General features: G+C 42.5%; 1 protein-coding gene across 2 annotated transcripts in view; it reads right to left on the bottom strand.

The window, feature by feature from the left end:
- Positions 1-3154: 3154 nt before the first annotated feature.
- LOC111232120 (transducin-like enhancer protein 1) overlaps positions 3155-20457 on the bottom strand; it is a 45001-nt gene continuing 27698 nt past the window's right edge. Inside the window, exons 5-21 of one of the 2 annotated variants that reach the window (XR_002665535.1) lie at positions 15136-15198; positions 14580-14684; positions 13909-14119; positions 13503-13519; positions 12581-12676; positions 11876-11920; positions 10854-11015; positions 10278-10404; positions 8995-9191; positions 8560-8639; positions 7630-7879; positions 7055-7302; positions 5482-5629; positions 5202-5352; positions 4877-4953; positions 3518-4525; positions 3155-3213 (exon numbers count right to left, since the gene is read on the bottom strand). Coding sequence is in view for 1 of the 2 variants with exons in the window: in XM_022759477.1 (XP_022615198.1) it covers positions 4418-4525; positions 4877-4953; positions 5202-5352; positions 5482-5629; positions 7055-7302; positions 7630-7879; positions 8560-8639; positions 8995-9191; positions 10278-10404; positions 10854-11015; positions 11876-11920; positions 12581-12676; positions 13503-13519; positions 13909-14119; positions 14580-14684; positions 15136-15198 (2085 nt within the window). In the remaining variant the exon portion in view is untranslated. Of the gene's footprint in view, positions 3214-3237; positions 4526-4876; positions 4954-5201; positions 5353-5481; positions 5630-7054; positions 7303-7629; positions 7880-8559; positions 8640-8994; positions 9192-10277; positions 10405-10853; positions 11016-11875; positions 11921-12580; positions 12677-13502; positions 13520-13908; positions 14120-14579; positions 14685-15135; positions 15199-20457 lie in introns of those variants that run through there. The other variant, XM_022759477.1, reaches the window with a different exon arrangement.

The following is a 20457-nucleotide window of genomic DNA, read 5'->3' as shown; positions in this document are numbered from 1 at the left end:
ATGAATAGTGATTGCTCGTCTTATGTAATGATATGTTTATGTATTGGGGTTGCCTATGACTGCGTTTCGGGTTCGGGGGAAGCAAACAGAGAGGGATGCACTCACACATGGAGACGTTAAAAAAAAACTTTATTTTCTTTTGTTCTTTTAATTAGTGTACTTTATCCTTGGTGATGGTGACAGGCAGAGGGCATACAACATCAGCAAACCCATGTGAAGAAAAAAAAATAAGACCCTCCATTTGGGAGAAAAGTCCCCCTGTCTACTGTTTGATGTTTTTTCGTTTTATTCCCCTTTTTCAAAAGTGGTAGTAAGTGTACTTGAATCTGTTTTCAGTCCTTATTGTGTAATTATACTACGTTTCTGTTGAGTCTGTGGTCAGTGTACAGCAGGCATCGGCTGCGACATGTCGAAACAGATTTAGCCATCAAAGAGGTCCCATTTTTTACTGCATGCTTGTACAGCTACAGTGAAATGGTCTCTCATCCACAGTTTTACAGGAGGATGAATCTTACATTACAGTATGCAATTTAGTTCAGCTGTAAAAAGTTCTAGCAAGATGTGTCCATGTTTCTCTCTGCAGCGTTAATCCAGATAGAAGAATTATGAGGGACTTCTACAGTGGCTACTGTACCAGCTAAGAGTCAGAGATCATCTGTACAGTTTAATGCCTTTGCCTGCCTTTTTCCCTTTCTGTCTGTCAGCCACAGGCAGACCCAAACGATATTCTCATACACAAGCTTGTATACTACTCAGAATGACGCTGTATAATGGCTATGCATTTGGTGGTATAGCGTGAATATTTGGGACATTGTATTTGATACTCTTCTTTAATTGTCAGTAATGTCTCTCTCCCCTGCCTGTGCTTTCTCTGTTCCGACGGTATAAAACTTTTTTTTTCTGCTTTACAAGCTCATGTTTAGTTTCTTTTAAAAAAAGCCAAGGACTTTTCTTTTTTTTAAATGCACTGTGTCTTCCCTCCTGATGCGTTTCCCATGTGCTGTACAAGAAATGCTCTGTGTGAAAAATAAACCAAACTTGTGTTCATCCTTTCAGGTGTCTCCTGCGTTGATCTTTCTAGCCATGCTAATGGCATGGCTCCAGGGATGGTGACGTTGGTTGGTCCACGCTCAAATATCATAACTATTGGATGGATTGCCATAAAATCAGGTATAAATATTTATGTTCTTTAGAGGATGACTTGTAAAAGCATTGATTCCCTGACCTGCCATCTGTCACCATCATTAGGTCAAAAATATTACTTTATGACCAAATACCTGCAAAACTTATATTTCCTTTAGCCTCGTCTATACTTATTTAGTGCTTATAAGCAAATATTGGCATACTAGCACACTAAACTGCGATGGTGAACATACCTGCTAAACACTGTGTTAGCATTGATGTTAGTATTTAGCTCAAAGCCACACAGCTGCTAGCATGGCTAAAAGCCCTTAAGTCTTGTTTATGATATTTAGATGCAAAAGAAAAAGCCAAATGTCCAAAGAAGAATACTTTATTCTCTCAACATCAAGAACCAGTTTTGTCCATTTTGAATTCACAGCCTTTCATCAATAGTTCCTCCTGAACACCTCCTCATTCACTCATGAGGAAATAAACTTTCTGCGCAGTCCGAAAACCTTTCAGTATCCTGCAAAGCACTACAATTACAATAACTCTCAGCAGTTTGATTTTTAACCAGTATTACGTGATAATGTTGACACACTGATGACATTTTCCAACCCATCACATTAACAAAAAGGCAAATTGGTGATGCAAGGTTTTTGCAGAATACTGACAGCACACAGTAAAAAAAAAAAAATCAAACACTGAGTTAACAACTGACCAGTTTAGATTTCCTGGAGCGCGACCAGTGTTGGAGGTCTCTCCTCGCCTCTTTAGTTGCATACATCAAATAAAGCAGTGATACTGGAGCTCATTTACATAGATCTCCGTATGTGTAGAATTTTAAAAAGACGCTGACATGTTGGGCCTAAATTTAAAATACGTAAAAAAGAAGGCATGTCGAATATCTTCAAAGGCTGTGTTTTTTAATTGGCAACTGAGATTCTCCATTCACAGCATATTTTGAAACTTACTCCATTGAAATTTTTGGCGCATTTACATGATAAATAAGCCCCATAAGATGATTCTGCTGTAACACCACTAAGAAAAGATTACTCTGTTCTAATCAGGGGACTGAAATGACTTCATCCCGTGGGAAGTTTCAGCTGAATCATCTGACCAAAGCACAGAGAAGCTGTGCGATCTGTTATCTCTTTTGTTAATTCTCAAGTCAACTGCTCACACTAGGACGAATCTGTATAAAAGCCATAATAGCATTGAGACGGTTCTGTGCTGCGCTGTGATTATGGGCATTAACAGAAATATTGTGCATTTTAAAAAGGTCAAAAGCTGCGTTTCAAAATACATTAAATGACGCTAAATGATTTATTATCCATCTGTATGCAAACAATTCTTTACTCCACACAGGAGATAAATGCTTTACTTGTTTTTTCCTCTTCTCCCACAGTTAAAGCTCTTTTTCAGGCAGGACAGTCACCACTACACCTATAATCACTGAAGAACTCCCTCTTGAGTATTATTGCTATAATAATCCATTCCACTGTATAATGTACTGCAGATCACCTTTTTTAGCCACACTACGAGCTAGCTCAGCACAAAAAAACAAAAAAAAACAACTGTACAGCTGCATGATTTACCGAGCGCTCCAGTCACAGAGGAGCTGTGAATCCTAACTTGCTCACGCTGTGGGTTTGAATCCCAAAACACTTGCATGTCTGAGGTTGCAGATATTGACTAAAGGGGAAGCTTTGTGCTGTAGTGTTCCCTCAGTGGGAGAGAGAAATGTTTCCATCACAAGAGGGTGGAGGCAGAGTTGTACTCACCATTCACATCCTTCATTTTTCATCTAAATATTTCCAAGATGCTTTTTGGCACCTCGCTGTGAGCACACACTTTTTCTGGCTATTGTCGTTTAAACAAATATTCAACAAATGCTTCTTTTGACTTTCTGAAACATCCAACATAAACCTGGCGAGTGCCTGACTTGGTCCTGTGGTTGAAAAACGCCTTTTCACAGCCAGTAGAGTGCAACACACACACGCATACATACCAGATTTTTTTTTTTTTTTTCCTATCCTTCACACCACTACAGCTGCATTGGTCCTTCTTGAGCAGTTTCAGTCTGGTTTTCTGTGAAAGATGTTCACAAAAGGCAAAAAAACACAAATGAAATACCGCAGATCACAGACAAAAACTGATGTTTGAGAGATGTCCCACACGACAGCCTGTCGTCTCAAAGCAAATCCAACTCACAGATCCTTGTTTGCCTTTAGAGAACTTTATTTACATGTCCATATATAGCAAGGTTCATGATGCAGTTGTGAAAATACCTGTCTGCCTATATGTGCCCTAACAAATACAATAGAAAATCACATTTAATGTTGAGTGTTAAGGATGAAGACGATGTAGCAGAGGCCCAGAAACTGCAGAGTACCTGATGTGAGTTCTTTGAACTGACTTCAGCTTTCTGTCCTCTGGGTCGTGGTTCTCTGTTCCAAGCTGGTTTCCTTAAAAACATCTCCAGAATAAGTTCATCTTTGTTCTTTTGTAAAAGAAAAAAAAAACAAAAAACAATATCCAAAGGAACAAAGACAAACTGAGTCTCATGACACTTTAGAGGAAACCGAGCCCTGTTCTGTCACGTATGTACTGGAGATGATACAATCATGTTGCTGCTGAAACTTAACCAGGAGGAAAAAAAAAAAGTAGCTGGAACCTCTCAGCACGCCATCCTGCCATCTGCCACGCATCTGCCGCCCCGAGGAGCAGCCACGTGCTGTGGACTAGGCCAGACCGGGCCAAGTTGACCCAGGTTGGGGACTTTTTACACAGCACAGAATATGGACCGTATTTTTCCATTAAGAGTTTCCAGCCCTCCTTGAACCCTCCCTACACTTCTTCAGTCCCACGTCTGTCTTTTTCCTCTTGATGCCGTCCAACTGTTTGCGAAAAATTCAAAGGCTAAAAAAATAAGTTTTTTGCTAATTTCTTGTTCACTACAGAGGTTTTATTTTGTTAAAAAAAAAGGGAAAAAAGGGAACAAAACAAAAAGTTCTTTGGAGGAATCCCACATTTGCGCAGCTATAGACTAACCAGCGTTCTCAGAGCATTAAAAACAAAGTTTGTTTTTTTTTTTTTTTCCAGAGATGTGACTTTGTGCCCCCTTGCTTCGCTTTCTCGCTCATTTCTTTCACAAACGTAAACAAAACAACAAAGTACGAGTTGAGTGTCTCTTATTTTCCATGCCACCGACGCTCTGTACAGTCATTGGTGCAGGAGGGAGCCTTGGCTCAGCCCCCTGATTATTAGGTTTACTTTTTCAGCCAATTAGAGTTCAGTAGATGACTTCATAGACTGTGGCCTTCTTGTCCCCAGAGCCGGTGACGATAAATTGGTCATCAGGGGAGATATCACAGCTGAGAACCGACGAAGACTCCTTAGACTGAACACAGAGACAGAGCGGAAACAATATTAGCTACAAACATTCAATGAATCATGGTTTTTATACAAACAGTGACACAAAAAATAAAATAAATAAATAAAAATCACATGCTGGCTGTTAAGTCAAAACTGATGTATGTGTGACCCAAAATAACCCTTCAGTAAGTAAACAAGAAGATGACAGAACGAAAATGAAAAAAGGAAATTTTTCAAATTTGACAAATGAATTGTTTCCAGGCCAGAGAACACAATGTCTCCTCATGTCATCATATTCCATGGTTAATTTTTAACAAAAAAAAAAAAAAAACAGTAGTTGTTGCAAAATTCTGTGCATAAAACTCTGATGATCTACCTGGAATATGCTGGATCCATAAGGTGTCCGCCACGCATTCAGGAGGTTATCTTTGCCTGTGCTCACGAACCATTTACCTACAGGACGAAACACATACAGCCATCAACAGATAAAGCCTCGGGGGAGGCGAGATACGGGGAAGCCTGAGGGGAAGAGCTGCTTTTGTAAAGAGCGGGAGAGGTGAAAAGGAAGAAGCTGTTTCTGAATAATGAAAGAAGCAGAAGATTTGTTCTGCTTCTCTGTGATTAAATACCCTCAGGTAATGTGATGTAACCAAACCATCAATCTAGTCAGTGTCTACGTGTGTGTGTGTGTGTGTGCATACCGCAGTAAGCAAATTTGAGGGAGAGAACACAGCTCTCATGGAGGTGCAGCTGGTACTTGTCAGGTTTGGAGACGTGCAAGACTTCAACATTACTGCTCTCCATTCCCACAGCCAGCCACTCGCCTGTCGGACAGTAGCCCAGAGAGAAGATCTGAAGACAGAGAGGGGAGAAAGAAATGGGGAGATGAGACTGTTCCTCAGCACTCAGCACATTAATGCCTATTCGTCTGGACTGCAGCGAATCTGATTTGAGTGTGTGTTTGTGTGCTGCTGTGTGTACCTGCGAGGTGAAGTCGTGTTGCTGGAGCTGGCGTCCCTCTCGGAGGTCCCAGCAGCGGACGGTGTTGTCCAGCCCTCCTGTCCACAGCTTGGTGCCGTCGTTGGAGATGTCGATGCAGCTCGCTCCGTCCGTGTGGCCCTGGAACTGCCTGCAGGGAGGAGATGCACGAGAGACCCAGAGATAAACGCACAGAAACAAACATATGTACCTCTGGCTCTCTGGCTACCCAGCCTCCTCTCTGATCTCTGCTCATTCAAAATACTAGTTTGTCTGACTTTTTAACAACTGAAAAACATTTAATTCAGTCATGTGTGTTATGAAAATCATCACACAGACTTGCTACTTGCTTGTTGCAGCTAATAATTACACTGAATCACATCTTCAATATTTTTGTTGAAGTTGCTTAATTTTGCATAAAACATAATACACTGAAGTAATGCGACTCTCTCCACCAAAAAAAATAGTCCCAGGGCAAAAGATTGTTCTACAAGAGAAATAAAACTACACTGGCTTATTATTTAATTTAGTTTATTTAGCAACAATTTAACATTTAGCTTCATAAGAAAGATATAAACAAATTTAATAAACAGTCCATAACACTATAATGCGATTGATATACAACTTAGGTGTTTATTACTGTATCATGATCCTATTGTCAACAGGTATTACCCTGTGGGCACCCATAAGTGGAGGCTGGTGTATAAACAGATAACAAAGGATAACACAGTCAAACACTGTTGTAATAATATAATATAATATATGTCTTCATAGGAGAAATTAGAATTGTTAACAAATACTTTACATTAATAAACACTTAAAATCTCCTTATATCTGCTCACAACTACATTACAGTGCCTTATAAAATAATTGTTATATGTTTATATACTGCAAATAAATGCTAAATAAGGGGACTTAAAGTGTTACCATTTATTTTTATGGGAAGAAGTATTTTGCATGGACCAGTGCCACACACCACAGCATTCATAGCCTACAGTGGTTTAAGTGGCAGAGTTTGTCCCTTGATACACAGACGTGTGTATTAGCTGGAAAAGCATTTCATTTTTTTTGGGGGAGTCTATATAATAATATTTCCTTTTGAAAAATCTGAGGAAAAAATAAAATGAGTAAATACAGCAATTCATGCTTTGGTCTGGCTGGCTGTAACTTTAGGTGTAGAAACATAGTGGTAAATTCTCTGGAACATATAAAACCACCAATATGTTGTTTTAAGGACAAATAAGACTTTCAGAAACACAAGCTGCTTCTTCCTCCCAGTTAAACACACAGGTTTAGGAAGTCCTCACCTCCTCTATGCTGCATTCATCCTGCACACTTTGGTTTATATCTATAATGTTTTCCTCTCTCTATGACTTTATGATTGATTAAGTTGTGAAATTACAAAAAAACACCATTTCCTCCTTCCCTCTGCAGTTTTCCCTTACCTCTCATTTCCCTCACTATAACTTCTCTTCCTTTTTCATCACTCTCCTCTCTGCCTTTTTCTTGCAAATTGTTTGTCCTTTTCCTACTGCACTCTTCATCTGACCGGCGCCTCCTCCCACTCCTCTCTTACCTGACCAGCGTCTGGTTGTGAAGGTCCCAGACGACGATGTTGCCGTCGCTGCAGCAGGAGAAGCAGACCTTGTTGTCAGGGGAGATGGCCAGAGCGTAGCAGGCGGGGGCGGACGATGTCAGCTCCGCCTTGATTCGGGGAGTGGGTGTGGCCAAATCCCAGATTGACAGCGTGCTGGCCTCCCCGCCGACGATCAAGGTTCGACCGTCAGAGAGCAGCTTGCAGGAGCGGATGTAGTTATCCCTGTTCTGATTGGCCACAATAAAACGAGAAATATAAACATTTATACTGTGATATATGCTGTAGTTCACTGTAATTGACGACAAGGGGATAGCCGTACAGAGTTAACCATGCTGCTGCAGCAGTATCGCAGCAATAAATAAATACGCTGGAGGATTTGGCTTCACGACAACAACGCAAAGGTAATTCATCATCCAAAGTGTGTTTTTATGTATGAAAAAAATACAGTATCCCTTTTGGTCATAAAGCAACATTATTAGACACAAGATAGTCAACAAACTTTAAATATGAGTCTACAAACATCCATCTAACTCCACTCCTTGCCCGTGTCTCACCAGACAGTCCAGCTGGGCCATGGGGCTCTTGCTGCCCGGCTGGCTGATGTCCCACACCTTAACGCAACCCTTTCCTCCAGTGTAGACGTGGCGCGTCGAGGTGCTGATGGTGACAGCACACACCACCTCTCCGTGGCTCAGGGTGTGAATCTGACGGGCGTGGCGAGGGATTCCCGGGCCCAGCAGGGCGTCAGGGGGAAAGGGCACCGGCTGCATCTGGCCGTCTGCACTCACATGGAACGAGTAGGCGCTGGAGAGAAGAGAGATGGAAGGGAACAGAAAACGATGAATAACTGGGAGAACTACTTATTGTAAAAGAACAATGACAAAAGTGCATTACTTTCATGAGCACCTTTTTTTTTTTTTTTTTTTTTTTTTTTTTTTTTTTTTTTTTTAGGAAGTAGGAATTTGTCTCAGAACTCACTTCATCTACTTCAACTTGTGGTTTCTGCATGACCCAGAAAACGTTTGAGAGACTGACACTGAGTGACTAAAACCTGACATTTATTAATAATGTCTGAATAACAAAAAATACTGTATTTAACTGTAATAAATAGCACTGACATCATCTACATTGGCCATTCATGTGCAGAAATAAATAAAATACTCCAGACAAAGTAAACTGGCACACTGCTATAGACTGTTTTAAAAACTATTTTGAAGTGCTTTAAGGGATGACTATTTCTTGATGTAGGAACACAGATTGTTTAATTTAAAAAGAGGCCTTGGGGCTGTATATTTTGACCTAACAGAGTCCTGAAGGCGCCAAGCTGTTTTTTTTATTAAAATATTTTCTTCCTTTTCACGCTTTGATTATTCATCTTTCCAGTTCTTTTATCTTCTGTTGTTGAAACTGAAATTTGAGAACCTTAGAGCAGTTAATAGTGAACAGGTGAAGATTTGAACGATTGAAGGTAAAGGGAAACTCACGGTTTTCCGGAGGCAGCTGACTGCAGGCTGGCAGGCAGCCCAGGGACCCTCATATGTGGGTGTGGAGACTCGTAGCCCACCTGGAAGAGACAAATACCCTAATGTAAGAAAAAAATATCTGAAAAAAATACCTGGTGAGAGGAGAGGAGAGGATTCACTCATAAAAATGGGTAATACAGAGACAGTATCAGATGAAAGATCAGAATAAAATGAGATCACATAAAGGTAAAGAGACTTTTCAAGAGCCAAGGTCATAGATTCTTAACGATAAATGACAAGGCAGCCTCTCTTCCTTCTCCTCTCCCATTAAAATGCTCCCTTCTGTCCTGTACGTAGAATATCCCTCTCTTTGTCCTCTGACAGGTTTATATGCTGAGGTGTTACATATGACAGCGACACTGGAAAGACAAATTATCTGCAGAGCGTCAAGCTCACCACAGGGGACCGTCCGTAGCCTGCGGCGGCTGCTGCCGCCGCTGCTGCTGCAGCTCCGTTCATCTGGGGGGAGACCAAGTGGAGGCCTGCACCATAGCCCGCTGCCCCAGGCAGGTCCCCGTTCACCCCTGGAGGCAGGCCAAAAGCCCCTGGAGGGTACGCTCCCTGCACCGCCAGAGGGTTTCTGAGACCCAGAGCTGGTGGAAGGATAGAGGGGGGAAAAGATAAGAGTGAGTTAATTTGCTGAGAATTATTGAAGAGAAAAAATTATTGATTGAGGCAAAAGAAGAGGATGGGAGAATGAAGAATGCTAGTCATTCTGAGAGCTCTAGATATCACTTAAACATAGGATAGAATAAGATGTGCATTTTATTAAGGTGACTCCCTCTGCAGAGCCTGTCAGTGTGTGAGACAGCTGTGACTGACAGGCTGTGAACAAGCTGCCACAAAAGGCAGGACATCACTAACTGCAGCACTAGACCACTACTGCCCCCTGCTGGCCACCATACCTTCCTGCAGTGAGCCAATACCTGTGTGTGTGTGTGTGTGTGTGTGTGTGTGTGTGTGTGTGTGTGTGTGTGTGTGTGTGTCTGTCCGTGTCTCCATGTGTGTGTCCGTGTGTGTGTCCGTGCGCACGCGCTCACATAAACATTCTCTGTATCCTCCTCTGGCACATGTAGCTGCATCTACAAGCACGTACATATGCACTCACAATGATGTGGGTGTGTGTGAAAGCGGTGTGGGAGCTAACAGGTGATGTGAGCAAAAAAAGGAGAGAAAAGAGATACACTGGAATAGATGGAGGCTCATTATGAAGCAGCTCACAGTCACAGTCCATCACCTCTCCTAATTTTTCCATTTAAAAAGTGAGGCGCGCTGAATATTTTTGCCCACAGCTGCTTATTAAGTCCAGATGGTGGTCGGTGGTGGGGAGCTGGCTGACACCCATACCAACTACTGCGGCCCAGTGTTGATAGAATCACTACATGTAACAAAGCCAGCACAGGCTAAAAAGCTGTCTCTGCAAATACAGATTCATTTTTTTAAATGATCCCCTGTGTGCAGTGCAAGCTTATGTCCTTGAGAGGAGGCCTGTAGATATGTGTCTGCCGGTCTCCTCAGCAACATGGATAGAAACAACAAAGAGTTTTTTCCAGTAATGTCAGCAAACCTTACAGTTTCACTTCACATCAACTGATGGCTTTCTGAAGCTCAGTGCTCCCTCATGACAATAATATACAGATGACACGGGGAATAAAAGCAAACTCGTGAGACGACCTTACCGAGGGGGTCAACACCAGGCTTGCCAGGGACAGGTCTGAACTGCGGGGGTCCGCTAGGTCCCGGGGTGTTGGACTCCTGAGACATGGGGGTCCCTGGCTTCATACCTGGGGTACTGGACTTCTCCCTCTGGAAGAGCGGAGAATAAAAAGTGTTAGAAAACAAAGAAGGAAAATGGCAAAGAAAAGCACACAACAACAAAAAATGAAAAAATAAAACAAATACAAAAAGAGAATGACAGTGAGGATGACTGAGGGCAGATGGGACCTGAGGAGTGCTGTGGGATGTCAGCAGCCCCGACTGAATACGTGTGGGATGTTGAATATACACCATAATAACTCCAAGATGAACTACTGACCCCAAACAAGACAGCTGAATACAGAGTGTGCTGACAGGATGGAAACACTGATGTCCTGCACTGAAATATATTGCGTGTTCTCCATAGATGTCAGCGTCAGTTACAACAATGCCCCCCCCCCCCCCCCCAAAAAAAAAACAATTCAAATATGCATCTTTTTTATGCCTGTGTGTGGCCCACTTTATTGCACATGTATCTTCATACAGATGTGTTCGTTTACCTGTGGGGGCTCTTTGCCGCGGGAGGGGGAGGCGGCACTGCTGGAGGAGGCCAGGGAGGTGGGGCTGGCCTGTGGTGGACCCTCCTTACGAGATGGAGGCATCTTGTCCAAACCGTTCTCTCTGGATGAGTAGGACTGCACACTGCGGGGGGACGACGGGTCCTGAGTTCAAAGAACACATAAAACTTTAGTACACAAGACAGAAATAAGAGGTAATGCTAATCTATTCATTCATTCTGCAGTGTTTTATCTATGTCCAGATCACCTGGAAATCTATCAGTGTCCATTTTTTCTAATGTTAATTAACTCTTTTCTTAGTTTGTCCAAATGGATAGGTTTACCATGTTTCAAGTGTGTCTTAAAACAATCGTTAGGGGCTCTTATGAACATTTTAACTGCTTTTGCTTGTAAGTCCTCCTGTTGGTACTGGCCATTAAGAAATCCCTTCCTAATGTGCTAGTAAAATATAACATAGTCCACAATCCCCATTCTGTGCTAAATTATATTTCAAGACGTATCTGAAGTTAATATGAAGCTTCCAAAGTTGCAGTAAGAAAGTCCTGTTTTATGTTGAAGTGGGTATCGGCTCACTCACTGCCATCTTATGCACAGTGAACACTTCTGTATGTATTTGGATGACAAAGATGATTTTAAGAAAAAAACAAAAACATACTGCCCTGCTAATTGTTTACACTTTTGTTCATCTTTTATAAACTTGCTATCCATTTTGTCTGCATTCATTCATAAAACCTCAACAGTCAAACCCACAGCATTGTACATTAAGGTGTTTTTAAAATGTGCAGACAGTTTGAACCACAGTGAAGTGCATGTGTGCCTGTGTATTTTATGGTTGTTTATTGAGAAATGAGGGCAGGCAGAGGTGGATGAGGACGGGGTTAGGGGGGTGGGGAGTATTATTGTTATTATGATTATTCAGATGGTCCTGCTGGGTGTGTTTACATGATGTATGCAGATGAAAGCGGTGAAGTGAGGCCAACATAGGCCAGCGGCCGCCTACTAACCTCATCCACCACCAAATTATCATCACTCTTATCCGCATCGCTGCCCTGTGAGAGAGGAGAGAGAAAGTGAGATTAGATATTCTGCTCTGCTGTATGATGTATGTAGATTACATGTAGAAATATACAATACACACACATAAAGAGTCACACACAAGCAAAGGTGTGTGTGTGTGTGTGTGCATAATCTAATGCATTTGAAAATGTTTTATAAAACAGTTTTTTTGCACTCTCTCAGGCGCTTTAATGTCTTACACTGCAAATAGAGGAAAATGAAACGACCTATCTTGACAATTTATTGCCTGAGATGGTTGAAACTGCAGTAAATACAATGGACAGTAGAAAAGTAATGAATTAATTTAAGATGTTTAACTTGGAGAGCTCAAATTCTAAGGCATTTCTCATGTTTTTAATATTTCAGATCGAACAAAGTGAATTTGATAATAAAAAAAAAATCTACCCAAAATGAAATGATCTCTGACAGAAGATAATCCCTCACAGTGCTTAATATATCTGCTCTTCAACAATGACACCAATAGCACAGTAATGACAGCAGGGAGTGTGAATATTTCAATTAGTTTCTAAAAAGGGAGCAGGTCTCCAAAGTCCACTGTACTGAGTGGTGTTATCTGACGAGAACTGGTCAGGTTGGGTGGAACTTTCCCTCAGTTACTTAAACATTTAACAGTGTTATGAAAGCATCCTCACATAGTCTGTCATGAACTCCTTCTCATCAGCTTTCCTCTTCTTGCCGTTGCTGAGGTAGTCTGCTGGACGACCCTTATCCCCATTGGACAGAGAGCTCTGCAGCGAGGAGAGAGGGAGCAGAGGGATGAGGAGGGGAGAGGAGAGGGGTGCATTGAATTGAGAAAGGAGGGAGCGGTAAAGAGCAAAGGGGAGGTGTGCACGGGGGTACAAAGAGGGTGGAAGAGAAGAAGGTAGGAAGGAGAGACGAGTGAAGAAGAAGGGAGAGAGGAAAGAGAGGAAGGAAGAGGGTGATAATGAGGTGAGAGGGACTGCATAAATCACGTCAGGCTTATAAGCTGCAGAGATGAATGTGAAAGAATATCAGTCTCCATCGATCTGCTAGCAGCTCACTGTAGGAGTGAGAGGAAGAAAGAGAATGCCTCAAGTATTCGTTAAGGCAGCATTAAAGACTGGAGTGGTCTGCATGTGCTTTGGCATTGATGGTTCTTTTTTCTTTAAACCAGTATTATCACAATTTTATAGTGGTAGTGATGTGGAGTAGAGATCTAAATTGTCATCATACAGGTGCCAGCATCAGTGACTGCAATCTTGCTGTCTAAAAGCCAGAGACAGACAAAATTAATCCGATAAGATGTTTTTAGAAAATACTCAAAGCTGCCAAAACCACACCTAACAACAGTTTTATCAAGTATAAATGGATAAAGAAGAAAGGAGAATGCAACTTGTTGCTCATTAAACCCTTCGTAAAAATTGTTAACTGCAAACAAATGTCAACACTATTTTAATTTCAGACTGTAATTTTTGAAAGAAGTCTCCCCGGAAGAATTGTCAAATATGATACTAATTATAGGGAATGCAAAAAAAATGTGTGTGTGTGTGTGTGTGTGTGTGTGTGTGTGTGTGTGTGTTAATTTGCACTTACTGGTCCTGCTTCCCGATCTGTTCAATCCAGACAGCAGCACCCAACAAATCCAGGTACCGGGCAACAGGACAGCAAATGAGATAAGGACGCACACAAAAACAAACACACAAAAATCCAAGATTATATGCCATCTCTTTACATCGCCCTGCAGCTGATGACTCAGTGGAAAAATATCCTTGCGGAGTGTTATTATCAGCAACACTCCTGTGCCCTGCCAGAAATCCAAAGCAAAGCCAATCATCAGAATCCATCGAGCCAAGCTCCAGTGTTTACTCCCAACCTCAGAGAGATGTTTTCATCTCCAAGAATGCAATCCAGCTCTTTCTAAACTCATCGAGAATTTTACACCTTTACTTTGAGAAAAACACACAGAAAAAAAATAAACATGCATTAACATAACATGTACCTCTGTGGTGCTCTGCAGCAGCGGCAGCGGCTGCTGCTGCCTCTAGGTGAGCTCTCTCATCCTTGGCAGCCAGCTGAGCCCCCAGAGCCCCAGACAAGGCCAGCAGGCTGGATCCTCCACCAAGCGCCAGGCCAGGGTGGGGCAGTCCTGATGGGTGTGGGCCCACTGGCAAACCCTGGGCATGCTGGGAGAGGTGCTGTGCCTGAAGCTGCTGCTGTAGAGAGGGAGAATAGAAGAAGAAACGGAAAGAGAGAGGAGACAAAAGAGAGAGATTTGGGTGACTTACAAGCACTGGAGAAAGTGGCTTGACAGGAAGTGATCAAGGAGAAATGGAGGAAGGAAAGGAAGGGAACTAAGTGCTGCGATGTGCACGAGAGGAGAAATGCTGAGATCAGGGCAGTGGCTCTGGAGCCAGATCAATCTGATGGGAACTAAAGTGACAAATAACTAAAACTGAAATGTTCTTTAAAGTTTGTTTTAATTCTCACTGAATGTTTGAAGGACACCTGAATTAAAAAAAAAAATCTCAAAATAATAATAATAATAATAATAAATGTTTTTGAAATAGTAGCCAATAAATCGGTATATTTTAGTGGGCCAAATGGTCTTTGCCTCAATAAAAGGAAAAGAAAAGCAGGAAAAATAAATAAATGGGAGTATAAAGTACACACGCTATGAGGCAGAGGGGGGAGCCCACGTACCCCTATCGAAGCATTTAGCTCCCCCATGGTCACCTGTTTGGCGCGCTCCATGGCCTGGACCACCTGTTGTTGGTGCTGTAGAACAAACCGAGAGGTCAGTGAAGGCAGGTGGATTCAGAATTAAATACTAGGGCTCAACATTTTTATTTCCTTTGGTAAACTGAATTAATATTAATCACATGTAACATTTCTTAATTAGTATGAAAAGGTATTCATACTCTCACAAACATCATCTTTGAAAGACTGATTTTTTCACTTTTGGGAATCATGTGAACGCATGCAACCATTTGGCGATTGAGGAAAATGAATGTGCTTTGAAGTTCTGTCCATCTGCAGCTCTGTGTGTGTTTGTCTGTGTGTGTGTGTCTTGAGTTATTGATAAATGTGTGTAGTGTGCATGTGCATGCCGTCTGCGTGGCCTGCTGTCAGACAGGAGAGAGACTGCTGTACAGTGTGTGTGTGTGTGTGTGTGTGTGTGTGTGTGTGTGTGTGTGTGTGTGTGTGTGTGTGTGTGTGTTTTCCACACCTCCTGTGACAGGAATGGGATGAGCTGAGCACAGATCACATTCAACCGCTTGGCAATCTCCGTCTGAAAGAAAAAAAAAAAAAGATACTGTCACTTTGATGAATAAACACACACACACACACAGTCAAGATTGAGCACGAACAAACAAGAAGACGCACACATTCATAAAGGTTACACACAACACACACACAGCGTGGCTGTGGCCTGTTTCTGCCAGGGCCAGTGTGGTAAATATTTCAGCTGCTTACATCTGGTCCATGCAAATGGAAACTCTGCCAGGGAGTTTGACTAAAATATTCATGGACAGCATCTGCTGTGGCCACAGCCAGCCCACACAGAGAGTGTGTGAGCGTGTGAGTGTGTGTGTTTGTGTGTGCGTGTGTGTGTGTGTGTGTGTGTGTGTGTGTGTGTGCACAGAAAGGAAGACGGGAAAAGATGTGCTGAATTTTGCATCTTTTCCTCGCTTTCTCTCACACACACAGCCCACACACACACACACACCTACACACACACACACACACACCACAAAACAACAACACTTCACACGCTCACACACTCTCTTGTGTGGGCTGGCTGTGGCCACAGCAGATGCTGTCCATTGAATATTTTAGTCAAACTCCCTGCAGAGCTTTCCATTTGCATGGAACCAGATGTAAGCAGCTGAAATATTATACCGCACCACTTGGCCCTGCAGGAAACAGGCACATAGCCACGCTGTGTGTGTGCTGTGTGTAACCTTTGATGAATGTGTGCAGTCTTCTTTGTTTGTTCGTGCTCAATCTGGAACTGTGGTGTGCTGTGCTGTTACTTTCATCAAAGTGACAGTATCTTTTTTTTTTATTTTCTTTCAGACGGAGATTGCCAAGCGGTTTGAATGCATCTGTGCTCAGCTCATCCCATTCCTGTCCAAGGAGTGTGGATAATAAACAACACACAGTCACACACACACACCACTACACACACACACACACACACCACCACACACACCACACCACACACACACGACACACACTGTACTAGCATAGTCTCTCTCCTGTCTGACACCAGGCGCACGCACGACGGCATGCAACATAGCCACCACTACACACATTTAATCAATAACTCAAGTGACACACACATCACAGACAAACACACCAGCAAGCTGCAGATGGGACAAACTTCAAAGCACAGTTCATTTTCCATCAATCGCCAAAATGGTTGCATGCGCCTTCACAATTCCCAAAAGAGGCTTGAGAAAAAATCAGTCTTTCAAAGATGATGTTTTGTGAGAGAGTTGAATTACCTTTTCTAATACTAGATTAAAAGAAATTATACATGTGATTAATATTATTCTTACAACAAAGGAAATAAAAATGTTGAGCTCCTAAGTATAATTTCTGTAATCCACCTGCCTTCACTTGCCTCTCGAGTTTGTTCTTACAAGCGACCACAACAGGGTGGTCCATGGCACATAGTGAGCGGCCAAACAGGTGGACCATGGGGTGAGCACAAATGCTTCGGATAGTAAGGGCTACGTGGGCATCCCCCTCTCTGCCTCACTAGCAGTCGTATGCTACTTATATACTCCCATTTATTTATTTTTCCCTGCTTTCTTTCCTTTTATTGAGGCAAAGACCATTTGGCCCACTAAAAATTATACCGAAATTTATTGGCTACTATTCAAAAAACATGTTATTATATTATGTCATTATTATTTTTGGAGATTTTTTTTTTTTTTTTTTAATTCAGGTGCTCCTTCAAACATTTCAGTGAGACATTGAAACGTAAACAAACTTTAAAAGAACATTTCAGTTTTAGTTCTATTCTCCCCTTTCTTCTCCCATCAGATTGATCTGGCTCAGAGCCACTGCCTGATCTCAGCAAATTTCTCCTCTCGTGCACATCGCAGCACTTAGTTCCCTTCTTTCCTTCCTCCATTTCTCCTTGATCACTTCCTGTCAAGCCACTTTCTCCAGTGCTTGTAAGTCACCCAATCTCTCTCTTTTGTTCTCCTCTCTCCTTTCCGTTTCTTATCTCCCTCTCATTCCTCCCTCTCCTACAGCAGCAAGCGCTTCAGGCAACAGCACCTCCTCTCCCCCAAGCACCCATCCGCCAGGGATTTGCCAGTGGGCTCCACCTCTCACCCATCTCTCGTCCCAAGGACTCGCCCCACCCTGCCTCCGACCCCCTTCCCACCTGGCCGGCGCTTTGGTGGCAGGATCCAGCCTACGCCTGGACTTTCGTCCTGGGGCTCTGGGGCTAGCTGGCTCTGCCAAGGATGAAGAGTCCAGCTCTACCTAGAGCGCACGCACCAAGCCGCTGCAACCGCTGCTGCAGCAGCAGCGCCACACGAAGGTACTCCGTTACTGTTTAATAGCATGTCTTATTTCCTGTCTCTCTCGTCTCTCCTTTTCTCTCCAGACGACCCGGCGTATGCCTAACAATTCCTCGATGAGTTTTAGCAAGACGGGCATGCATCCTGGATTGAAAACATCTCTTGACGCGACAACTCTCTGGAGCTGGGAGAACACTGGAGCTCCTCTCGGCTCGACTGGAGTTCTCGATGAACTCTGCCTTTCTGCTCTTTGGATTTCTGGCCAGCCGCGCACAGCGAGTGTCTGCTGATAATAACACTACAGACCCCAGCATTACCACCACCTCAAGGGCACATATACATATTTCGACACTGGGCAGCTCATCTGGTATTCGGTTGCACAGGTTGGCGATGCGTCGATTTTAAGAGAATGGCATATAATCCTTGTAGGATTTTTGTGTGTTTTGTTTTTGTGTGCGGTCCCTTATTCAATTTGCTGTCCTGTTCGCCCGGTACCTGGATTTGTTGGGTGCTGCTGTCTGGTTGACACAGATCGGAAGAAGCAGGACGCAGTAAGTGCAAAATTAAACACACACACACACACAACACACACACACACACCACACACACATTTTTGCATTCCCTATAATTAGTCATATTTTGAAATTCTTCCGGGAGACTTCTTTCAAAAATTACAGTCTTGAAAATTAAAATAGTGTTGACATGTTTGCAGTTAACTAATTTTTTACGAAGAATGGTTAATGAGCAACAAGGCATCCCTCTCTTTATCCATTATACTTGAAAAACGTTGTTCAGGTGTGTTTCTGGAGCGTTGAGTATTTTCTAAAAACATCTTATTCGGTATTAATTGTTCTGTCTCTGGCTTTTAACAGCAAGATTGCTCACTGATGCTGGCATCAAATGTATTGATGACAATTTAGATCTCTACTCCACATCACACGCACTGATAAAAGTGTATAATACTGGTTTAAAGAGAAAAGAGAACCATGCAATGCCAAAAGCACATGCAGTACCACTCCAGTTCTAATGCTGCCTAACGAACTTGAGGCATTCCTCCCTTTCCCCTCTCACTCCTTACAGTGAGCTGCTAGCAAATCGATGGAGACTGATATTCTTCACATTATAACTCTGCAGCATAAGCGCTGACGTGATTTATGCAGTCCCTTCACCTATTATCACCCTTCCTTCCCCTTTCCTCTCTCCCTTCTTCTTCACTCGTCTCTCCTTCACTCTCTCTCCACCCTCTTGATACCCCGCTGCACACCTCCCGCTTTGCTTCTTTACCGCCCCCCTCTACAATTCAATGGCCTACCCCCCCCCCCTCCTCATCCGCCGCCTCCCCCTCGCCTCTGCTGCAGGAGCTCTCCGCCAATGGGATAAGTTCCGTCCAGCAGACTACCTCAGCAAACGGCAAGAAGAAAAGCTGATGAGATAAGGACAGACAGACTATATGAGGATGGCTTTTCATAACACTGTTAAATTGTTTTAAGTAACTGAGGGAAAGTTCCACCCAACGCTGACCATGCTCCAATAACACCACGAGGGGGAGGGAACATTGGACTTGTGGAGACCTGCTCCTTTTTAGAAACAGATTGAAAATACTTACACTCGGCTGCGTCATTACTGTGCTTATTGGTGATGTTGAAGAGCAGAGTGAGATAAGCACTGTTGAGGGATTATCTTCTGGTCAGAGATATTCATTTTGGGTTAGTGATTTTGGTTTTTTATCAATGTTCACTTGTGTCGATCTGAAATAATTAAAACATGAAAATGCCTTAGAATTTGGAGCTCTCCAATTAAACATTCTTAAATTAATTCAAATTACTTTTCTACTGTCCCATTGTATTTACTGCAGTTTCAAACCATCTCAGGCAATAATATTGTCAAGATAGGGTCGTTTATTAATTTCCTCTATTTTGCCAGTGGTAAGACATTAAACGCGCCTGAGATGACCGTGCAAAAAAACTGGTTTTATAAAACATTTCAAAGCATTTAAGCATTATGCCACACACACACACACACCTTTGCTTGTGTGTTGACTCTTTGAGTGTGTGTATTCTGTATATTTCTACATGTAATCTACATAAACATCATACAGCAGCAGCACAGAATATCTAATCTTCACTTTCTCTCTCCTCATCATCACAGGGCAGCGCTGCGGATAAGGAGTGATGATAATTGGTGGTGGATGAACCAGTCTAGTAGGCGGCCGCTGGCCTAGTTGTGTGCTCACTTCAAGCCGCTTTCATCTGCTAACAGTCATGTGTAAACACACCCAGCAGGACCATGCTGAATAATCATAATACAATATACTCCCACCGACCCCAATAGCAGCACGGCACTCCGTCCTCATCCACCTCTGCCGCCTACCCTTCATTCTCAATAAACATACTCATAAAATAAACACAGGCACACATGCACTTCACTGTGGTGTCAAACTGTTGCACATTTAAAAACACCTTAATGTACAATGCTTGTGGGTTTGACTTTTGTAGGTTTTATAATGATATGCAAGACAAAATGGATATGCAAGTTTAATAAAGATGGAACAAAAGTTGTAAACAATTCAGCAGGGCAAGTAATGCTTTTGTTTTTTCTTAAAATCATCTTTGTCATCCACAATACATACAGAAGTGTTCACTGCTGCCATAAGATGGCAGTGAGTGAGCGGATATCCACTTTCAACATGTAAAACAGGACTTTCTTACTGCCAACTTTGCAAAGTCTTCATATTCTAAACTTCAGATACGTCTTTGAAAATATTAATTTTTAGCACAGAATGGGATTCTGGACTATGTTATATTTTACTAGCCACGATGTAGGAGGGATTTCTTAATGGCCGGTACCAACAGGAGGACATTACAAGCAAAAAGCAGTTAAAATGTTCATAAGAAGCGCTCCGTGCCATAACGATTGTTTTAATACACACTTGAACAATGGTAAACCTATCCATTTGGACAAACTAAGAAAAGAGTTAATTAACATTTTAGGAAAATCTCTCCTCTTTT

This window comes from Seriola dumerili, unplaced genomic scaffold (assembly GCF_002260705.1).
Source record: "Seriola dumerili isolate Sdu_G_001 unplaced genomic scaffold, Sdu_1.0 BDQW01000322.1, whole genome shotgun sequence".
Lineage (NCBI taxonomy): Eukaryota > Metazoa > Chordata > Actinopteri > Carangiformes > Carangidae > Seriola > Seriola dumerili.
The sequence above is the reverse complement of the archived record's forward strand: the minus strand, read 5'-3'. Positions and strand labels throughout refer to the sequence as shown.